This window comes from Channa argus, chromosome 5, assembly GCF_033026475.1.
Source record: "Channa argus isolate prfri chromosome 5, Channa argus male v1.0, whole genome shotgun sequence".
NCBI lineage: Eukaryota > Metazoa > Chordata > Actinopteri > Anabantiformes > Channidae > Channa > Channa argus.
Genome location: NC_090201.1, coordinates 13,554,154 through 13,571,767, shown reverse-complemented (window position 1 = coordinate 13,571,767; position 17,614 = coordinate 13,554,154). Strand labels below are relative to the sequence as shown.

The 17,614-nt window shown below is 37.3% G+C and overlaps 2 protein-coding genes across 5 annotated transcripts; both read left to right on the top strand.

The window, feature by feature from the left end:
- The first annotated feature begins 286 nt into the window (after positions 1–286).
- os9 (OS9 endoplasmic reticulum lectin) lies at positions 287–7,767 on the top strand. Of its 3 annotated transcripts, none has more exons than XM_067503455.1 (15): positions 287–478; positions 885–1,067; positions 1,762–1,825; positions 1,927–2,003; positions 2,224–2,322; positions 2,497–2,698; positions 2,870–3,025; positions 3,152–3,267; positions 3,645–3,705; positions 3,962–4,041; positions 4,156–4,356; positions 4,513–4,708; positions 5,140–5,307; positions 5,782–5,891; positions 6,843–7,767. In XM_067503455.1, the coding sequence occupies exons 1-15, from the start codon at positions 302–304 to the stop codon at positions 6,978–6,980; spliced, it is 2,028 nt and encodes a 675-aa protein (XP_067359556.1). In that variant the 5' UTR covers positions 287–301; the 3' UTR covers positions 6,981–7,767. The 3 variants fall into 3 exon arrangements, with proteins under 3 accessions (XP_067359556.1, XP_067359557.1, XP_067359555.1); XM_067503454.1 differs by having other exon boundaries at positions 288–478; positions 3,959–4,041; XM_067503456.1 differs by lacking the exon at positions 5,140–5,307 and having other exon boundaries at positions 3,959–4,041.
- Positions 7,768–9,062: 1,295 nt separating this feature from the next.
- Positions 9,063–15,088, top strand: c1galt1lb (core 1 synthase, glycoprotein-N-acetylgalactosamine 3-beta-galactosyltransferase 1, like b). Of its 2 annotated transcripts, none has more exons than XM_067503461.1 (3): positions 9,063–10,450; positions 12,203–12,867; positions 13,187–15,088. In XM_067503461.1, exons 1-3 carry the CDS (start codon positions 10,201–10,203, stop codon positions 13,496–13,498), a joined length of 1,227 nt encoding a protein of 408 aa, XP_067359562.1. In that variant the 5' UTR covers positions 9,063–10,200; the 3' UTR covers positions 13,499–15,088. The 2 variants fall into 2 exon arrangements, with proteins under 2 accessions (XP_067359562.1, XP_067359563.1); XM_067503462.1 differs by having other exon boundaries at positions 9,072–10,426.
- Positions 15,089–17,614: the final 2,526 nt, after the last annotated feature.

Genomic DNA, 17,614 nt, shown 5'->3' with positions numbered 1-17,614 from the left:
ATTGTAATTTGGTCAAATTGGCTCCTGACACGCCTTAACCATGAGGCCAATGGGTGCCAGGTTGCTGTAGTGTGTACGTTTATTTTAAGAAGATAACGATTGTGATCAGACACGCGGTGTTTAAAACCGAATGTTCAGTATCAGAAAGCTGAAGACGCCGCTCTTTAATTTTGTGCTGAAACAATAAATCCAACACACCCAAAAAACTAGACAGACATAAGAATTAGCCAATGATCTGGCAGCTTATCCTATGTGGCCCAATCAGCTGCTACCATGTCAGGCGTTCTGTTTGTTTGCTATCATGCAAATGTGTAGAGGGGAGACTATCATGGCTGCTTCCTTGGTACGGTGGTTAAAGAGACTGTATGTTTTTTTGTTGCTGTGTCCCCTCTGTGTGCCAGCCTTCTTGAATTTAGAGGAGTTAAATGAGATGAAATATGGGATTCAAATTCTTCCCGACCCCGTCATCTTGGGACAGGTGAGTGCAAAATGGTGTTTGGAGAAGCTAATAGTTAGCTTGCTAGGCTAGCTAGAAAGTAGGCTACCGTTAGCTTGCGTCAATTATCTTACTTTAATGTAACTATCAGAAATATAGAGTAGAGTTTTTTTATGCTAGGTGAGGCGTGCACAATGTGCAAGTAACACAAAAAACCGTAATATTGGGGTTGTTTTCAAGTAGCAGTAATCCAAGCAGGAGATTGACAGCTGTTGCAACACAACCCCCCTGTAAGGGTAACGGCCCCTTCTTTTGATAGTAAATACATGATCATATATCTGTAGTTTCAAAACTACGCTATTTGTACCCTATACGCGCTTTGCCACTAGAGTATGATATTGTAACTCTCGAAGATAATGACTTTTTAATGATGATGTTTCTCCTTTAGACGAAGACAGAGGAGGTAATGATGGTGTCAAATAAATACAAGCAGCTGTATGAGTGTCGACTTCCAGCTCAGGCTGTTCGGTTTCACCAGGACCCTGCTTCTGAGCCTGACTCACAAGGGTACACTGGACCAGACATCCCAGACCTGCTCACGCCAATGCACAATGCTCCATGTCTAGTGAAGGTTTGCATTCATCTGGTAGTCTGCAAGAATTTAAGCAAAATGCTTAGGCTGATTAAACATGTTCATCTTTAAACGTAATAAAACCTTTATTCAACATAGAGCTGAACAGTGTGCATACAGTATACATCCCAATGGCATAACCTATTGCCCAATGGCATACAGAATATTTTGTCTAAACTGAAACAAAGATAACCAAAGAGAGATGCATGACATTTAAAAAAATAAAATAAATAAATAAAAATAGGTCAAATATTTCAAGTTTGATTGAGATGGGGCAGAGGTAAGGCATCCTGAAATCAACAAGCAAGGTTGTTGTCTCTCTCTCTCTCTCTCTCTCTCTCTCTCTCTCTCTCTCTCTCTCTCTCTCTCTCTCTCTGTGTGTGTGTGGTTGTTTTTGTATTTTGGCTGGAGAATACTACAGTCTGATTGGGTCATGCATCCATTTTTGACATATTTTAATGTTATCTAAAAACAGCTCCATAGTATCTTCCAGATCAAATGTAAATGAAAAATGTATGTAGGTGCCATTTCTTATAAGGTTAAAAGAACAACAAGGTCTTGCATTTTCCCCTATAGATACTACTTTTGACATACTTAAAAATACTAATTTAATATTCTTCTTTACCCCTGCACTACATTACTGTATATTAAAATATTTACTATAATACAAGATTGGCCTTTCTCTTTCCTGCAGACAAAGGACTGGTGGACATACGAGTTCTGCTATGGTCAGTACATCAGACAGTACCACCTGGAAGGTAAATAAATAGGCTAAGTCTTAATTTTTATCAGCATTTTTAAATAACCACTGCTTTCCCAGATGAATGGTATTCAACAAATTTTGTTCTTCTCTTGTCAGACACAGAAATCAAGGGGGACGTTCTCTTTCTTGGTTATTATGAGTCTGAATTTGATTGGAAAAATGAAACGGCAAAGGTAAAGTTGCCCCAATTTTGAGATTTGTGGTATGCATACATTGTTTTTTTAATATGAGTGAAGACCTGTAATTTTATTCACCAATTTTTAGTACTGATAACTATATCTGTAAATCAATAGAAGCAACATATTTAATGTCTTTATAATAAAATAAAGCATCAATACGCAAGAATGCTGCTAATCATTTGAATTAAAAACAACTTTTTTATTTGTTTCTTAGGCCTCTAAACAGCACAGGCTGAAGCGCTACCACAGTCAGACCTATGTAAATGGGTCTAAATGTGACCTAAATGGAAATCCTAGAGAGACTGAAGTGCGGGTGAGACATTGAATTCAATAAACATTTTTATCCCATCATACTACAGTGCCTTCTTGTTTTATTTAAGTTTACATTTCACTTACTACTCCAAACAAAGATAGGAAATTAAAGTAAATTCACTCTGCATGCTATACCAAATGGTGCACCTAGACTTTTTTATTCTGCTATTTATAGTTTCTGTGTGAAGAAGGCTCCAGTGACTACATTGCTCGAGTGGATGAACCTCAGTCATGCCGCTATGTACTGACAATTCACACCAGTCGTACTTGCCAGCATCCATTCCTGAAGCCACCATCCACCGCCAAACCACAGGGTATTGTGTGCCAGCCAGCACTAAGTGCCCAGCAGTACATGGATTATGTCAAGGCTCAAGTCTGTGAGTTGACAATAATAAAAGTTGGTGTGATGCAATATTAGAAAATACTTTACTCTTGCTTTCCCTTTTTAAGAAATATAAAATACCTTGGTAATTCACTGTATGACCCGAGCTACAGTACTCTTGATTACACTGTCTAAATTTAACACAATGACATATTCATGTTCCCAGTTGACACAAAGCGTAAAGTAGAGCAGATCTCAGAGGAGTTGAGAAGTCTTGATGAGATGTTGGCTGGTAATGAAAGAGCAGGTGAAGCAGTAGAAGTAGCAGCAGAAGAGAGATCCCCTCCACCCAGCAGCGACCCTGACCAGTCAAACAGAAAAGGTGACCTGCAAAGTTGTTGTAATTTTTACAGTGCACTAATTATACATATCCTCTGAGTTTTTTTTACTTCTGCCAAGTGTAAAAAATGTTTTCTATGTGACATAAGCCTGCATTTTTTTTAAACAGACATTGCTGATATATCTGAGGATGCCAGATCAGAAGAAGCAGAGGATTCCGCTTTCTGGGAGGGAGTCACAAAACCAGCAAGTTCTAAAACAGCTTCTTCTCAACAGGAGAGCCAGGTAAAGAATCAGTTTTCAACTGAATGAATTATGCTTTACTAAACATCATGCATCAACAGTAAATTAAAGGCTGATGTTAGGGAGCCAGTGATAACAAACATTAATGTGGAGTTTAAACTTAACAATGTCCATTGGTGATCCCTATGAGAAATATTTTTAGCACAAATTAAAGACACTAAGTATACACATTGTGACATTATTTCTATTACAATGTGCAGTAATAACAGGCCTTTTAATGTTATTTAAAGTCTCTTCAGTTTCCACTGGCTATGCACATTTTAACTTGTTTTGAATCCAGATTTGTCAACTCTCATGTGACCACTAGAGGGTTAGAGTCAACCCAACACTAACTTGAGTACATTTTTCTCCCCACACAGGCAGCAGATGATGGCTATAACTCATTTACAGACAATGAAGCCATAGATGATGGTGATGAAGGTAGTGCAGTTTGCTCTCTCTCACTCTCTCACTCTCTCACTCACTCACACAGAGAAAACTAGTGTCATTCATGATCACCTACAGCTTGATGTCTGCTAGTTTAAAGAGCAGATTAAGATGAATTATTTTAAATAGATCCACAGAGTATTTTATTTCAATAGTTATAGAGTCTAATGGAGTACTTTGTTGTGAATTCCTGTACATTTATTTAGTTTGTTGCTCAGAGTTCTACCGTGTCTTTAATCTTTCTTAGTAGAAAAATTCAACTTTAAAATCATCACTGACCCAGCAGATCTGATGAAATTTGTCCAACACCTCAAAGAGAGTAACAGGAAGGTCAGTACTTAATTTCTTTAATACTGTACCTTTTTTGAAACTGCCTGGAGTATATTTGTTTTTTATTGCATCGTATGTGTATTCCAGTTCACTTAATTAATGTTTTGTTTTTAGAAAGCACAAAATCAAGTCAAAAGTCAAATACAGAAACCAACAAGTGGAACAGTAACAAAAAGACATAACAAGGAAGAGAAAGATGATGAACATCTGCTGCAGGAGTTTGAAGATGAAATGGCTGATCTTTCTCTACCATCTGATAAGATTGAAGAAATTAAGGAGGAAATGCAGAAGGAGTTTGACAACATCATAAATGAGGTTTAAGAACAGACACTTAGTGTTTGTATTGGTTTTTTAACAGAAAGATTTGTGTGATTATATTTATTAAAAAGTTATTTGAAAGATTTTACACAGTCTAATCTCACATATTGCAATATGATGATTTGACTTTATTGACTTTCCTTTGTGCTTTAGGCTCAGCAGGAACTGGAGACTGAGGGTCTGAAAGGGGAGTTCGATCGCACTCAAGCAACAGAGACACTGGAGACGACACTCGACAAGCTACTTGACCATTTGGAGGAGAAAGAAGACACAGAGCAGCATATGCAAGGAGTTCAAAGAGCCAATGACCCAACCAGGGGCAGCCCCAGCCTTGCTCCAAAGCAGCCAGGTAACCGGGCTGTATTCCCTTCTATGGTCACGTCTATTTTATCTGCGTCCACCTCTATCATCTCCATATTTCATCCATCTGTGCAATACATGTTTGTTGTGGCATTCTCATCTTAGAATAGATACAGATGATGCACATATGAACTTAGTTGAATGCAAAAACAAAATTGAATCAAGGGACAATCATGTTGACTGAGTAAAGGTTTTTTTTTTTTTTTTTTTTTTTTAAGTTTTCTTTCTTTGCTGCCATTAATATATGTGGGCGATTTTAAGAACTAATCCAAAATTGTAATGATTGGAATCACTCACAAGTTAAAGTAAATTAGATCTTTGATACAATTGCAATGCTCTTACCTCCTCCATCCTGTGGTCTTCCTGGTGGGCTTTGAGGTGAACTTTGCTGTTTGTTCCTCTTTTGTCTCATTACCCCAGACCAAGCAACTGATGACCATGTTAAGATCAAAATTACTAAGTATAAGACGGGCAACAGCCCTGATGGGGAGGTCAAAGTTCAGGAGATGGGCGAAGGGGACCCCCAGTGGCAGCACATAAAGGACGTGGTTAAAGAACAGCTAGAGAAAGCAGGACTGAAGGCCGAAGGTATGAAGGGGTAGTGCCCGAAACACTCACGGCCTTTCCTCTTTTTCATCTGTTCTCGTAAACATACAGTTCTGTATTTTTCTTCACATTTCTGCCACAGAAATGGCAGAAATGGTGTAGATTTTGCATTACCCAGAACCAGTCATGGAATTCCACCCTGATGAAGACTCGATGGCCAAAAACAGTGAATAAAATTACATAAACTGGGGAAGAGCAGCATGAACTTTTCTTTTTTCTGGGGGGGGGACTGATTTGTGTGAAGACGAGAGAACCGCACTAGCGTGTGTGTGTGTGATCAATGGTAACATTAGAAGAATTTCTCACAGCAGTTAGACACTTGTGTTATCTTCCGTTTTCATCCACTGTTTGTACCATTCTTCATTATGCTTACTTGTTGTTAAATTGTAGAACAGTTTTCTTTTTCTTTATTTCTTTGTTTCTTTCTTTTCCTGTTTTTATTTTCATTTCTTTTAGGTAAAATTGAGGTAAAGATCTTGACACGAAAGAATGCGGAGGATGCAGGTGATCAGTGGCTGACTGAAGAGGACACAAAGTCTTTTAGGGAGCTTCTCATAAATCTTCTGGTAATTTGAGTTGTGATAGTGACTGTTTATTATGTTCATTGTTATACATCGCTGTGTGTTTTATTTCTCTGTAAATTATTGCTAGAGATTGACAATGAGTATTTTGTTTGTAACAAAATTTTGGTTTATCTTAAAAACCTATTGAGTAGATGTAGGAAACAAACAAACAAAGAAAAAATTTAATTTTATTATGTTTCCAGATATGAGCTGTTGGCAGAAGTCAAGAAAAATATACACAACCCACTATCTTATCTTTAATTGTCATTCAAGGATGCTATGTACAGTGTATATATGTGTGTGTAATCCTTAAACAACATATCCTACATATGAACATACACTATATTGGCAAAAGTATTCTATCTAGGTTGAGGTCAGGACTCTGTGCAGGCCAATCAAGTTCTTCCACACCAAACTCACTCATCCATGTCTTTATGGACCTTGCTTTGTGCACCTGAATTCATTTATTTGGATGGGTGAGCGAATACTTTTGGCAATATAGTGTACGTACGTATACACATACGTGACTTCTTTGTACTGGTTTGATTTTTCTGCACTGGTTTGACCAGTCGTATACCTGGTTTAACAAGTTTAATGGGAAAGTTTCACACTGTTTTGTGAGTTTTATTGTTGAACTACCTTGCCTAGACTTCCTTCATTACAATCGTTAAAAAAAGGAAATACTCCTTTTGGGGAAAAAACATTAAACTACAGGAATGACAACACTTTCTGCTTGTTTAATGGGTAAGACCAGTATAGCCTTTCAAGCCTTACCTGTTACCTAGATGAGGGAGTGTGATGTGTCCGATAGTAATGCCATTATGAATGGCATTGGCATTCATAATATCAAGATGAAGACGTGTTATTAGGTCTCTTTTTAGGAAACCATTGAGATTTTTCTTGACAGCAAATAAGCATTTAGTAAGTAATGTTGTGGATGTTTTTATTCTACAGACTGGAGGCACAGAAGAGGTTTACAAGGAGCAAAAGAGGCAGGAGGAGTTGGAGAACAATTATAGGTTTGTTTGGGGAGAGTCGCAGGAGGAGTCCCAGTCATCAAGCACCTCTGACTCAGAGGATATGGACATTTGAACTCATACAGTTCATTGCAATCTTTTGTGAGGTTGAACTCCTGTGGAGACCAGCAAGGACGGATCAAACTGAAAAATAGCCCATATTATTCAAATATTGCAATGTAACTTGGCAGTTAAAATCAACTTGTGTTTGGTCATTCAGAATGTGTGTTTTGTCTAGGCAATATGTGCCTTTGGTAGGCACCATTTATATGTTGCATGATGAAACCACAATATGTCAGCTGTTCTTGTCCAGCTGAAAGAAGTTATCCCTTTTTGATTGGATCCAGTTTTGTTGGAAGACTAGAAAAGCCAAGTAATAAACAGTGTGTACCTTTTTAGAAATACTTCACTGAGTCTTACTAGATATTTACAAAATGTTATGAAGTTATCTGCTACACAGCATATGCACAGTTAAATTTCTACCTTCATTGTGGTTGATAGAGAGAGAGATTGGTTTTCAAAGGTTGTGTGTGTGTTTACAGATGTTTTGGTAAACAGGTAGTGGCACTTTATATTTTTAGAAATGCAGCAGTGCTTAATTTCACAAATATGTTGGGTGGGCTGTTGTGCACTGTTAAAGACACCCAAAAATAATGAATTTGTGCAAATATTTTCCAAGGATCGATCAGAGATGTAGTTAAAAGGGCTCAGTTTGTACAGTTTGTAAATAATTGTGGCTATTTAGAACTCAGCGTGTACATAATTATTAAGTGAATGTGTTTTTGAATCTATTTGTTGTATATTAGAAAAAAATAGTAGGGCTTGAGTTTCCTTATTAAATGTATTAAAATATGTGACTCTGACCTGGAATATGAAAATGATTTTAGTATGGGGGTTGAGTGATTTACAACTATCATAGGAGTGGTATATTATTAACTGCCTCTTTAAAAGGAGCTGAAATGGGGCAATCTGTAGCTGTTGGTGATGAGTAATCAGGGAACCAGGGCTCAGTGAAGCCAAGTGGAATAGATTGTTGAGTTTTGTGATACAGGGCCCGGGGTCAGTCATTCAGATTGAAGGGAAACCCTTGATCTTCATAACCTTAAACCTGCCCCCAACTGTCACAGATGCTTTGAACGGCACACATTATTTGTGAACCATGGCAAAATAACTATTGTCAAATGTCAAAGTCCATCAGGGCTGCCTGGCAAAAATACATGTCTTATCCCTCTTTATGTCTTTTACAAGTAAAACTATCCCCAATAAACTCCTCTGGACATCATCCATATAAGTTTATATTTATCATGTAATGCGTATTAGCAAAGAATTGATCTCTTAATTTTTTTCTGCCTTAGATAATCTGTGCACCCTTTGATCATGAGTAGGTTTGACTGAACTATTCATTGACTCATCTTGTAGCCTGGCATACAAACGGAGATTTAGAGCTAAATCACGTGGAAGATATTGTTAACTTAAGTATCACTCACTGTTTGCCATACCAGAACACACAGTAGGGTGAATGAGCTAATTGTATGTAGGTGTTACAAATCAAAAGCACACGATCTTTAACGCAAAGGCAAATCTGTTTTTTTTTTTTTTTTTTTATGTGAGTGAATCATTTACTGACAGCAGCTTTATTACCATATTAATTTTAACAACTGTAGGGATGAATTTAGGCAATCTGCACTGCAGTTTCCCATTCCGATTCAAACAGTACAAATCTAGTTAAATTCTAGATAAATTGTTTTTAGCTTATAGTGATGGATTTCTTTGTTTTATCAAATTGCTTCCTTGTTTGGAAAATGAGGAAAAATTATTATTCCATTAAAATAGTATCCGTTATTAATGAAACAAGGGTACATATTTTCAAGGAAAACAACAGAAAGAAACAGACATAATTATAGCTTAGGTCTTTGTGGTGTGTGTCGTTACTTATCAAACTTTAATTGAATCTAGATTGTGGTGGTGATAGTTAACACCTCTTTTGTTTGCTTTCTGTGGAAATACTGAGACTGACATTAATGGGAAACAACACTAGGTGGTTCATCTGGTCACGGTAACCGTTTCACAGAAGTTGTTGCAACACTTGTATATTTTTATCAAAAGGGCACGTGTCTGTCCTGGCAGCAGTGTGATTTTCATGTAGAATATTTTACCGGAAGTAGCCTTTATGACAGACTATAAGCAGGCGTCCGACATAGCTTACACAGCGGTGGAGCGCAATTTCACGATATCTCCTTAGAAATACTGCTCTTGTAATTGTGTCAGTAATTGGAATGACTGTGATCTCCCTCGTTTTCTTTACCTCTCGATTTTACAGGAAGCGTTGGCAGCGTATGCTGCGTTCTGTCCACTGTGGAGTTCGTACCCTCGGAGTTGAAAATTATGAGTTTCTAGTTGAAAGCGTCTTGTGTAACCAATCAACAGGACAGACGTCATATAAATATTTGTAACATCAGGAGAGCTTTGATACATGAGCGAAATGCAGTAGGAAAAACGATAGGGATTTTTTCCATCAAGTTAGAAGTTGTAATAGTGATTTAAATGTCATTTACAAATATAGTTAAGTAAATAGCCTTAATTTCGAGAGACATATCAATTTTATGTCATTTGATAAAAAATGTTTCTGTGTACGCTGCTATAATTATGAAGTGAATTCAGGTCAAAGTCCGAACATGCATCGCCACCTTTGAAGGCTGTGACACTTTTTCCAGATAGGAAGTTAGAAATATCCAACCTCCCATGTTGCATCAAACGCAGCATTAGCCTCGAAGTTAGCAGCATATCAGATAACGTACAGTCGGTTGAGCTAGCGCCAGCTATCCCGACACGCAGGCTAATAGACAACGATTGTGGATCGTCTCCGTAATTGTTTTTCTTTTATTTATAGATTAAGTAGTTGACATTTTGTTGGCACGGTCGCTATGTAGCCACGGTATATGTTAGCCTCACCAAATGTTGCTAACTAGCTCGGCTTACTTCGACTAACGTTATAATAGGGGAAAATAACGATAAGTCCGTTGTTGTTACAATTTGTTCTGCTTTTTTAAGTCGATTCGTTTCCCCTTATGATGAAGTAGATATTGGACAATACAAAGCTGCTATGGTGTCTGAGATACCACTGACGGATAACTTCAAACCACTCCTTAAACTCAATCCAGGTGTCGGTCAAAAGCGACAGGACATAAAGCTTGTACTTCATTTACCGTCCTGGCGGTGAAAGCTGTTGTGCTGTTCTGTTTACCTCGCTTACCCAGCACCTGCCAAGCTGAACAGCACAGTGAGACACCTTCAGCATGAAGGCCCTCGGACCCAGATTCTCCTTCTATGCGGGTTTTATGGTGGGGATCTTCACATTGTACGTGTTTCTGCGGCAAGTGTGGTTTGAGAGGACTCAGGCTGTTCAGCAGACCAGCTTATTTTACAGACTTCATGATTACCAGCAACCGCTTGTGGAAGAGCAGAAGATATGGAAGAAGGAAAGGTCTGCTCTTTTCAACCTGAAACACCCACATCATACAGGTATGAAAGACACGAGTGCTGAAGGTAAGGTTAGGTAAGGTAAGCTGAAGGTTTATGTCTAGTAAGTTGATATGATTCAATGCCTTTCCTTTAAAGTATCTTAAGGATCAAATGTCTCCTTCCATTTCACCAAACATTTTTGGCTCGCTAGGTTAGGTTTACTTCATTGTGGGAGAAAATAATGGGTACATGGTTTTGGCCCTCCACTTCTTACAAATGTGTGTGTCCTTAACAAAAGACTGCAGACAGAAAAAATACACTGCTACTTTATATTTAAATAAGTTCTTCTTATTCAACACTAAGTATCCTCTGGTTATATTAACCCTTTCCCATCACTGAATATTAGGTTCTAAGTTTGTACTCTTCAAAGCTGATGACATGATCTGTTTTTCCTATCACTACTTTACATAAGTACACACACGAATGAGGATCTACCACCTCTGTGACCGTTTTTCTTCTTGAGCTAATTGACGTCATTTCACACACAGAAGTGTGTCCCTTCTTCTCTAGCTGTTTATACAGCTATCAGCTATTCATTTCTATTAAATTAATGAAAGTGAAGCACTGCTGATAGATTCAAAGCTGATGGGATTATAAATCAGGGAGGGGGGGGTAGTTATCTTTAGATGAGATCTTGTTAGTTCCTGGTTAACTATTTTCAACAATACTATTTCCTGACCTGATAGAAACTTGATTTGGGTTTTATCAGAAGTATTTTTTTTTTATATAGTTGTGAAAAGTGTGTTATTGCAATTTATTCAACACCAATGGTTTTGTCTTTATTTAATAAAATATGTTAATATTTTATACATGTAGAAAAGATTTTTAATTCTTATGTACCAGTGTGGTTTTTGTAGAGGGAAATGGAGGAAAAAAGAATTCCTTAATTGCAAGGTATTGTATGGCTTGTACTGCCAAGAAAGGAAACTGAAATGGAGATGCAGGGAGTATTCATTTTCTCGAAAAATGCTCAAGCTCTTGCATAGATAACCCTAAATATAAGTTTGCATCTACACTGGTCAGCTAAAACATTAATACCTTCAGGTGGTTTCCGTGTAAATATATTTGTTTATGTTATATATGTTTTAAATAAAATATAAAATGACTTCATAAATGTAAATGTATCGTTACGGATAAAGCATCTGTCGGCACATTGAGCGGTTAAAATCAGTTCCACTTTTACATACAGTGAGTTTTAACCCTTATTTTTTATTAATTATTTTATATGTTTTGTAGTAATTACCATAGTCTTAGTGGATCTTAGAGTGGAGTAATTTTACTTTTGTACTTTAAGGAAAATGTAGATAATCTGCTTAGTACTTTACTTAAGGTAAAAGATTTGAAGTGGTACTTTTATTAATTAAAAGGATTATTTAGGCCTATACTTGAACTTTTACTTAAATGCTGAGTCTGTGTACTTATACCAGCTCTGCACACAATGCATTACATTTTGCTGTGTAGCTGCAGTCTGCTCAGAGTAGCCCTTGTCCCCATTGGCATTACTTGTACTTATTTTGGCTGATAGGTGTATAGTGTACTTCTGCAATTTTCTAATGCATTTTTACACCCATACTTAACATTCATCTCTTTGAAAGGTTTGTTGTGGTAAGTGTTAAGTATGCGTAAGTTGTCTTTTCCCATTTTAGAGTGATGATAAATAAAATAGAGCACTGATGGATTAAAAACTTCTTTGTTTTTTTGTTTGTTCAGCTTAAAATGGACCCTGTTATAAAGGTTTACTGTGTAAATTTGACGCTGATGTTTTTTCTTACCTAGGTGAGGATAGTCGCATGGCCGATGAACTGTACAAAAAGGTGCGTCTTCTTTGTTGGGTGATGACTGGACCCAACAACCTGGAGACAAAGGCTCGACATGTGAAGGCCACATGGAGTCGCCATTGCAATGTTGTGGTCTTCATGAGCTCTGTGGAAGACCCCAACTTCCCCACAGTGGGATTAGGTACAAAGGAAGGCCGGGATCAGCTGTACTGGAAGACTATCCGGGCCTTCCATTATGCCTACGAGCATCACGCTCACGAGGCCGACTGGTTCCTCAAGGCAGATGATGACACTTATGTAATTGTGGACAACCTGCGGTGGGTTCTGGCAAACTACACACCGGACGATCCAATTTACTTTGGACGAAGATTCAAGCCCTACACTAAGCAGGGTTATATGAGTGGCGGAGCAGGCTACGTTCTGAGCAGGGAGGCTCTGAGGAGATTTGTAGAAGGTTTTAAAAACAAACAGTGTACTCACACCACTTCTGTAGAGGACCTGGCAATGGGGCAGTGCATGGAGAAAGTTGGTGTTTTGGCAGGAGATTCCAGAGACACTGTGCACAGGGAGACATTTCACCCCTTTGTTCCTGAGCAGCACCTCACCGCTAAGTTCCCTAAGAGTTTCTGGTATTGGAGTTACTGCTACTACCCCATTTCAGAGGCAAGTGCAACAAGCTTTGTGTAGTTACTTTTTACTCTTTATGTGGTGAGTCAAAAGTGAAAGAGGTGTGATGCAACATTGTTAATATTTGGACAGACTGTATCAACTTGGGTTGGACAACTGTATACTTGTTAACAAAGCCATTCTTTCTTCTTTGTTTGCTGACTGACTGGTAAAGCCACAGTTAAAAGCTTTGCAGAAGTGACTTTTTGAATAGACACATTTCCTGTACATCCATGTGTTTAACTAGTGTATTTTAGTTGTGACAAACATGAAATGTATGCATGTTGCATAACCATGTACTTTGTTTTTTCCTCAGGGCCCAAACTGCTGCTCAGATGTGTCGGTGTCTTTTCACTACGTAGATGCTCAACACATGTATTTACTTGAGTACTACACCTATCACCTGCGTGCCTTAGGTTATAGATATCGTTATCAGCCACCTGCCCCACAAGGATTCAATGTAGAGCAGTTGGGTTTATGGGATGCTTTAGAGGAACAAAAGGAGCTGACGTCTCAGGAGAAAGGGCAAAGAGAGGGGGGGGGGCTGTCCAGAACTGACAAGATAAAGGGTGCCGATCCCCCACCTGCAGCCGGTGAGCACCTTCGTGCTGCCTCACAGATCAAATAACAGGAGTGTGTGTGTGTGTGTGTATGTAAAATTAACTGTCATTGTGGAGTGCGAGAATGTATGTTTTAAAACTGAATCACATATCTACAAGAACAGAAAATATCCGTCCACTGTCATCTAAAGTTTCTCCACACACGATCTTTCCTGAGGATTCTCCATCTGATCGTCTGCTGCTAATGTGAACTGCGACTCCATGGCTGGTTTTCAGATTAAAAAATTATACATAATTTCTGTCCTAGTTTTTATGTTTATTAGACTGCTTTTACAGTTTCAAATGGTGTTTTCTTTAAAGGGTGGGACCAGCTTTCTGTTGGCTGTATACATTTACAATTACCTATATGTCATTTTAATCCCCATGAAGCAGTATTTGACAGTGCCAGTTAAATGTAAATTGACATAGTTGTTTTGTTAACTACCAAAACCCCAATCAAACTTGTGTTTATTTCTTTATTCTTAATTTGCCAAGCTGTTTGGCTTTACACATGGAGAACTGTGTGCCTGCAGATCAAACCTGATGTCAGCTGTGCTAATCACGTTGCTCAGGAAAACAAAAATCTAAAGAGAATCCCATACTTTGTGATACCAATAACTAGGTAAATTTTTGTTTTTCCAACATTTGGTTTTGGTGAAGTAAATTTATATACTTCTAAGCTTTTCTAGTTAGTGTCAGTTCCTTCAATCCCTTCTATTCCAGTGGTCCTCCCAAGGCACAGTAATAATTTTATCTGGAGTTAGTTATTGGTGGCTAGACCCACTTGCTCCACACGATCTACAGCATGTTGTTTTTTGTTTGCACTTCCTGAAAATACCTTAGACACACACAAGTCCCTGCATCTCCCTCCTGCTCACCCATTAGGTTGTGCCTTGTAAATTGAGATTGTATGACCCATCAGCTGCTCACATGACTTTGCACTGTGACATTACCGTAATGAGACTGATGCTTTCCAATATAATTTTGAAGAAGCCTTCCAACGTAATGAGTATTGCCTTTGGCCAAGCCAGTGGTGTTTTTTTTATGTAAGTTTTTTTGTTTTGTGTATTTTTGAGATTGCCATTCCCTTTCTTTTGTTGTTACTATGTCGTGTAGGTATTCATGTTGATTCCTTTGCTATGTTCTAACCAAACAAAATTTAATTCATGAAATACTGTTTACCATTAGTCTAAATGGCTTCAGCAGTTGGGAATTCAAAACCAAACACGTGTCATTTACATAAAAAAGGCACATTTGAGTATTTACATTTTTTTTCTTTTTACCACTGAAAACTTTATTATCCTAAATTAAAAATATCTGAGGCAATTAATACCTGACAAAATACCTTTTGTAAGTGTTTACACTTAGTTTCCATTTGATTTGTTTTGTATGTTTTTAAAAAAGGGTTTAAACTAAATCATGTCTCATATAATAGTTTCTTATAAAATTAACACACTTTTTAGTTTCAAGTGAATAAGCAGTCTTTGAACACATTGGTAACCATTAACTTGATGATTATTGCAATATTACCACCGGTTGGTTGATTTCCTGCCCGCAACACACATCTGGTATCTCTACAATCTTTACAAACTGCATTAAAGGGAAAGGTGTACAAAACTGTATTTATATTTAAAATGGGTTTTTGTTTGTGTTGACGTTGAAATTGAGTCAATACATTTTACTATGGTAGAATTAATGCCCTAGCACACATGATTAGTGTGCAGGATCATTTTCAATGAATGGCCAATCAATAACTAAAAATAAATGCATATTTAGTGGGAGAGCTGTAAGCACAGCTCTCACACTATTGAGATCCTTTTCTTTATTAGTGGGAGAGCTGTAAGCACAGCTCTCACACTATTGAGATCCTTTTCTTTATTAGTGGGAGAGCTGTAAGCACAGCTCTCACACTATTGAGATCCTTTTCTTTATTATTAGTGGGAGAGCTGTAAGCACAGCTCTCACACTATTGAGATCCTTTTCTTTATTATTATTAGTGGGAGAGCTGTAAGCACAGCTCTCACACTATTGAGATCCTTTTCTTTATTATTATTATTATTAGTGGGAGAGCTGTAAGCACAGCTCTCACACTATTGAGATCCTTTTCTTTATTATTATTATTATTATTATTATTATAGCTCGTTTTTCGGTCGCTATCTAGTCCTAGACGGTTTGTCGTAGAAACTTCGTTCCACTTCCTAAACGTAGGTCCCTTTTAGGACAGGGGTGGTATTACTTTTCTCATTAATAACTTTTATACTTTTTATTATATTTCACTTTTTATGAACTTTTTTTCCCATAGAAAATGAATGGAAGGCACTTAAAATTTCCCTTCAACTTGCCACTTTTCATCTGCCTCTTGTGTCGTCATACTTTGGAGTAGAAACTTCATTTAAAGTTTATACGGGTCTAGTCCCTTTCAACTTTTTCTGGGTGGATCAGCTTCTTTGTATCTTTTATACTTTTTGAATAATCGCAGTTTTAGTTTTAGGCAACTTTTGGAGCTTTTTCAACTTTTCCATTAGTGTGTATTGCGGAATGTTGGAGCAGCTAGAGTGGGTGACATCACACGCACTCTAACTTTTCAGCTTCCACTTTTAGCAACTTTTTTCCTTCTTTTCCTTCTTTCCTTCAGTCAACTTTAATCTTACATAAACAAACTATACATCAGAATGTAGGTATTTTTGTCTTCTTTCAGTAAATGTAACTCTCATAGTGACAAGACTGACGGTTCTTTCTCCAAGTGTCCAGAAGCAGAGAGAGTGCCGTCAAAACTCCCATTGGAGCCCATTATAACAGAGGTTCTTAAATTCTAATCAAATCACAAACGGGGGGCTGTTTTAAAATCGCCACCACGCCTTCATTTTATGGAGTATCTTCAAATAAAGTACATCAGTGTGTTCATTGAAGCCTTTTGTCACTCACAGTTTTTGAATTGTTTCGATAGGACTAATACTTTTTCATATTTTGAGCATTTTGCGAGGCATAGTCTCAGCACTTTTCCAGCCTGCCTTTGCATTTGGCTCACATGACTCAGCAGGCGGGCAGCGGGCAGCAGTCATTGTCATGGTAACGGACACAGCTGCATGACGTCATGTAATCAGCCTCAGAGCTGTGTCCACACACTTTACCTGAGTTTTTCTCCCTCAACATACACAGTGGAGACACACACAGACACACACCCTCACAGACAGGAAATACCCTTTCAAAATAAAAGCCTTTCATAATATGTTATCCACTTTTTAGCATTTAAATGCTAAAATGACTTTGTGGTGAAGTTTCCCTACACACACACCCTCACAGATAGGAAACACACTTTCAAAATAAAAGCCTTTCATAATATTTTATCCACTTTTTAGCATTTAAATGCTAAAATGACTTTGTGGTGAAGTTTCCCTACACACACACCCACAGACAGGAAACACACTTTCAAAATAAAAGCCTTTTATCATTCTTATTTTAATTATTTAGCATTTAAATGCTAAAATGAGTTTGTTTTGAAGTCTCCCTACAGTGGATACACAAACTACCACGCAGACACAGACAGGAAACACACTTTCAAATTAAAAGCTCTTTTCAACTTTTTTTTTTTTTCAACAGTTTTTCAGCATTAAAATGGTTCCTTCATTTCTAATTAGTTACTTCTAGCTTTTTTCTTTACACTTTAATAGCAACTTTTTTACTTTGCTTCTTTTTTTTGTTTCTTTTAACTTTGGGAATATTTACCTTTTCCTTTGTTTCTTACTACTTCTTTCCACTTTTGTTAATCAAGTTGTTGCTTTTTCACTTCTTCCTTTACACTTTTAATAGCAACTTTTTTACTTTGCTTCTTTCTTTGTTTCTTTTAACTTTGGGAATATTTACCTTTTCCTTTGTTTCTTACTACTTCTTTCCACTTTTGTTAATCAAGTTGTTGCTTTTTCACTTCTTACTTTTTTCTTTACACTTTCAATAGCAACTTTTTACTTTGCTTCTTTTTCTGCTTCTTTACACTTTAAATATCAACTTTTTACTTATTTACTTCCTCCATTGTTACTTTCTACTTTTTTCTTTTCTTAATTCAACTTTTCCTGGGATTTTGGATTTTTTCCTTTTCTTGTCATCTTCTTCTTTCTCTTTTTGTTTGTATTTATCTCTCTTCAGCG

Excerpts from the sequence above, each read along its gene's own strand:
- c1galt1lb (XM_067503461.1), top strand. The coding sequence starts at position 10,201 with ATGAAGGCCCTCGGACCCAGATTCTCCTTCTATGCGGGTTTTATGGTG. Across the intron at positions 10,451-12,202 it reads GAAAGACACGAGTGCTGAAG|GTGAGGATAGTCGCATGGCC; the intron begins GTAAGGTTAGGT and ends TTTCTTACCTAG. Across the intron at positions 12,868-13,186 it reads GCTACTACCCCATTTCAGAG|GGCCCAAACTGCTGCTCAGA; the intron begins GCAAGTGCAACA and ends TTTTTTCCTCAG.
- os9 (XM_067503454.1), top strand. The coding sequence starts at position 302 with ATGCAAATGTGTAGAGGGGAGACTATCATGGCTGCTTCCTTGGTACGG. Across the intron at positions 3,268-3,644 it reads CTTCTCAACAGGAGAGCCAG|GCAGCAGATGATGGCTATAA; the intron begins GTAAAGAATCAG and ends CTCCCCACACAG. Across the intron at positions 3,706-3,958 it reads CATAGATGATGGTGATGAAG|TAGAAAAATTCAACTTTAAA; the intron begins GTAGTGCAGTTT and ends AATCTTTCTTAG.